Here is a 4488-nt window from a genome sequence, read left to right as displayed (position 1 = left end):
AGGGGCGAGACAGTCGGTCGCGCGCACCACCGAACGGAGCCAGGCTTCGGTAGGCGGGCGCACTGCAGGCGTCAGCGCGGCGCACTTGTCGCGCACGTCGGCGGCGAAGGTATCAAACGTCCTGAATGCGTCCCAGAGATGCGAGACGTGAGTAAATCCGGCGCGTGCCATGTTGCGTGCGTATATCTCGTCTTTGTTCTAACTCGACTTGAAGTATTGCATTCTTCCCAATAACCCACAATACTAGTCATCATAAGCAGTTTGTAGACAAGCTGCGTACTTAAGAGCCTGGCTCGCGGCGCATAACATTGGTTGAGGCCCGTAACCAATGTTATGCGCCGCAACCACCCCAGTACAGTGCAGTGTACCTGTCCTTATGAACGAAGACGTTCAGGATCCCGCTGACGCGGTGCTGGGCCTCCTCATCGCCTGAAACCTGCACAGGACCTTTGGATCAATGGTAGTACTAGTGCCGATGGATCGATCGATGAGGTAGATGCATATGCATGCGCAAGCAGTCGCCAATCCATTAATCTCGTCAAAGATCTGGCAGCGCTACACTAGAAGAACGGGAAGCCGACTCGGACGTTGTTCAACTGACGTGGCGACGTGCGGTGCCAACAACGACTCCCAGGCGACCCGTCGCGGGATTTGATGCCAAGCGGCGGGCGTTTCCGTTTAAAAAGGCGCGATAGTTTCAAGCTCATTTTCAAAAACTCTGTCTCATGCGTGCGGTCCTTCTCTCGTGCTACGGCGTCGGCATGGCCATGGCAGCGACACGGACAGGTGTCTACTTGCCTGGCATGTGGAGCCCCGAGTACACAACGTCGACGATCAACGGCTTGCCGACGTGTTCGACCAACGACTGGGTTGTCTCGGGCGCTACGTACGACGGTGTGTCGGCCTGCTCGAATGTCAAGTCGACCAAGATCTCCGTCAACCCGTTCCGTTGCGTGCAGTACAACGCGGCCAAGAGCAGCCGAGACATCTACGACTGCGGTGCCTGCTTTTACGGCTGGAAGTTTGCTTCGAACGGGGACGTTGTCTCGTACGAGAGCGCGTCCAGAGCCGCGGGCATCCGCTTGAAGGCGTTCTTTGTGCCGCAAATTATCAAGAGCCTCGGCGACATGCGATCATGCTTGATGACCAACGATGCAAAGCTCGCGTTGCTCTGCGACTTTATTGAACGCGACAGCCTGGCGCCGGGCGCCAAGGCGACGTGCGTCCAGAAAAACCGCGTCCGGTACCCGTTTGCGAAGCCGCTTACCGACGCCGCGCCGTGCGCCGCGTATGCCGTCAAGAACAACCAAGTGGTCTGCACGAAGTGAGCACGTTCGACATGCGTGGAAGCGTCAAAGCACTCTATCCTTGGGTGTCCTTATCGTAGTTGGAATCAATCCTTTCGCATCCAGTCTTGTCGATTCGTCGCTGCGTCACAACGGTGACAAGCGGTTCACGAGACATCACTCTCGCTCTGCAAGCGCATGCTTTTGGACGCTGTCGGCTACATTGCCAAAGACTAGAAGTGGGACCAGTCGGGGGTGATGGAACCAGTACAAGGGACTGCTCCAGCGCGCCGACAGCAGCAGCGACCGCGGTGTGCCGAGAGCGAGATGGTAGCGTGCGCTGTCTTATCAAACGCGCAGTTGTTCGGAAGCATTGGCGATGACACGTTGCTCGTCGACGGCGTTCACTGTGCAAGGCAAGCGACGCGCTTAGCGTATCCGGCCCTTCATCGTCTTCAGGGCACATTTGCCCACAGCCACTGTGCGGTAAGCCAACGACGGACCAAGGAGTACGTGACAAAGCCTACCAGTGCTCGGTATTTTGCGAGTGGTTCTCGTTGCAGCAGCAAGCCACACTGTTCGTCCAACTGCGCGGTAAAATGCAACGTACACATTCTGTCGCTCGGCCTTCCAAGCGCCCCCGAACGACTTGGGAAGAACTAGAAGTACCCCCTCCGCCTGCGCCGCACCAGTCCGGCGAGCGAATGAGGAAAGATAAGGGGATGCTTAGTCTCTGCGTATGAACAACGTCTTTATAACAACCAAGATAACGCGCAACACATCCATATCGGTCGGGGCTATAGCATCCGATCTTGCATGCGCGCCTCGGTCACGTCCACCTGTCATTGCGGCGTTTTTACGGCCAAGTACGGTGCACGTGTGATTTGTTATAACGGTTATACACGTAATGACTATCGACAACTTGACAACCGACGAGACATCGCATGGGCCCTTGCGAGTTTGCACTAGGGGTCGGGCACACATCTTTTTAAGGTATGCACGGAAATAGTGTGCGAACCGGATACAAGGGTCGTATCCGGTTGATGGACGGCTACGATCAAACAACAACTTTGCTTTTGTCTGTCACAAGCCATGCCAGGTAACGCGCTCGGCGACGGGCGCTGGCTGACGATCGCCGGGCGTAGCGACGCCGCTGACGCCAGCCTTCCTCGCAGAGCTCAACGAGGCCTTTGAGGCCTCGCCTAGCAACGTCGTTGCGCGCAATGCCATGACGTCGACCAACTGGTACGACGTGGTCGTGGACCGGCGCGAGCTGCAGCGTCTGACGCACACGTTCGCCAAGAAGCTGCCGGACGCCAAGGTCTGCAACCAGAACGAGACGGGCCGGTACAAAGTTTCTCGATCCTTGCAGAAGGTCACACTTCAAGTCGTAGCTGCTGGCTGTTTGCAGCGTCGACGCTGCTTCGTCGGGCGCTCCAAACAAAATATGCGCTGAGCCCCGACTTTGAGATTTCCCAAAATTTCTTCTACTTTTACGTAGGCCCTTGCGATATACTAGACACTGTGGCAGTGACAGCTTGGCGCCCTAGGACAAGCTCGAAAAGTGCAATTTCTTTTTTGAGAATATCCTTGCGACCGCCGACCGCAGCGTGGACGACCGCCTCGTCCATCATTTCCTCGCCGACCCGACCAATGACGGCGGGCAATGGGACATGTTGGTCAATATCGTCAACAAGGTATAAACCAAACCGTGCATGCATTGCTAGTACTGCATGTAGTACGGCGCCGTGCCCAAAAACGTCTATGGCGAAGCGAAGTGCACGGAAGACTCGGAGCGCCTCAACCTCTTCTTGAGTGCCAAGCTGCGCGACTTTGCGGCCGAGCTCCGTCGGTTGCATGCGACGGATCCCAGTGCGCTCGACGCGGCCAAGCGGCGCATGCTGGGCGTGTGCCACCGCATTTTGAGCATTTTTCTCGGGTCGCCGCCGACACATTTTGATTTTGAAGCCCACGACAAGGACGAGGTGTATGTGAGCGTGCTCAACTGCACACCGCGCTCGTTTCTCACGGACGTTGTGCCCATCTCGCTGAACGACTATGTGAGCATCGTCAACGACCCGCGCCATGCGTACGGCAGCCTCCTGACGGGTAGGCACCCTCGTTTTGGATTTTTTTGGATTTTTCTGGATTTTTCTGGATTTCTTTTGGATTTCTTTTGGATTTCTTTTGGATTTCTTTTGCATTTGTTTGCATTGCTTGGGCTCCTGTTGCCTTGTTGAAACTTGGACATTATTGTTCAATATATGGTGTCCGAGTAGTCGACCGACTCGGCAACGTGGTCGAAGGCAACCCGATTCGGTACCTCAACTTGCCGACGACCGACCTCGCGCGGTATGCCAAGGCGCAGCTCGACGCCGACCTCCCCGTGTGGTTTGGCTGCGACTGCGACGCCGACTCGGAGCTCGAGGTCTACGGCGTCTACTCCAAGCAGCTCTACGCGATGGAGGCGGTCTTTGGCACGCAGTGCAGCATGACGAAGCGCGAGCGCATGGAGTACCAGGTACGTGATTGTCGTCGCCGCTCGCAACGACACGTCAGTTTTCAGAACGGATCGATGACGCATGCGATGGTCTTTACGGGCTACAGCGGCTCGCCACTCCCTACGAAATGGAAGGTTGAAAACAGCTGGGGCAAGAAGCGTGGCGATGCTGGGTATGCGACAGAAACATTGTCTTCTTGTGCACATGCCACGTGGTGTAGATATGACATTATGACGGACGCGTGGTTTGACGACCACATGTACCAAGTCGTCGTGCTCCAAAAGTTTCTGGACCCCGAGCACCTTGCGCAGTGGCGTGACGGCACACCCCTCGTGCTGCCCGTGTGGGACCCCATGGGCAACTGCTTGTAGCCGCATGAAGTCGTCGCCCTTGATCCTGGCAATACAAATACCGACAGGATAATTGTGGCGAATCACGAGAGTCCGAGGTCTGCATTTTGTTAACTGTTGCTGTGTACACTTGGGTGTATACTCGGTAGGGCGGTAGGGACCTGGACCGCGATTAGGGTTAGATCGGTGTCTGCGTCAGTAGCTAGTGCGCGTATCAAGCAACGAGGCTACGCTCAGGCGAATCAAGTCATTGTTCAACCAGCTCTTCTTCTAGTAAGCCATTCAACTGCGGACGCGCCGTCACAATAATTCACCGATTCGTTGTACTACTCAAGTGTCCTAGACGCCGTA

At 56.0% G+C, this 4488-nt stretch overlaps 2 protein-coding genes across 2 annotated transcripts; both read left to right on the top strand.

Moving 5' to 3' along the window:
- Positions 1-799: 799 nt before the first annotated feature.
- Positions 800-1411, top strand: SPRG_17536 (hypothetical protein). Its single transcript, XM_012356866.1, has one exon. It carries the CDS (start codon positions 804-806, stop codon positions 1326-1328), a length of 525 nt encoding a protein of 174 aa, XP_012212256.1. The 5' UTR covers positions 800-803; the 3' UTR covers positions 1329-1411.
- Positions 1412-2378: 967 nt separating this feature from the next.
- SPRG_17535 (hypothetical protein) lies at positions 2379-4235 on the top strand (the record flags this gene model as incomplete). The annotated part of the gene is made up of 8 exons (XM_012356865.1): positions 2379-2385; positions 2432-2633; positions 2681-2783; positions 2837-2983; positions 3026-3395; positions 3566-3807; positions 3853-3959; positions 4008-4235. 8 exons carry the CDS (start codon positions 2379-2381, stop codon positions 4156-4158), a joined length of 1329 nt encoding a protein of 442 aa, XP_012212255.1. The 3' UTR covers positions 4159-4235.
- Between the last annotated feature and the right edge of the window lie 253 nt (positions 4236-4488).

This window comes from Saprolegnia parasitica (assembly GCF_000151545.1).
Source record: "Saprolegnia parasitica CBS 223.65 unplaced genomic scaffold supercont2.620, whole genome shotgun sequence".
Lineage (NCBI taxonomy): Eukaryota > Oomycota > Saprolegniomycetes > Saprolegniales > Saprolegniaceae > Saprolegnia > Saprolegnia parasitica.
The sequence above is the reverse complement of the archived record's forward strand: the minus strand, read 5'-3'. Positions and strand labels throughout refer to the sequence as shown.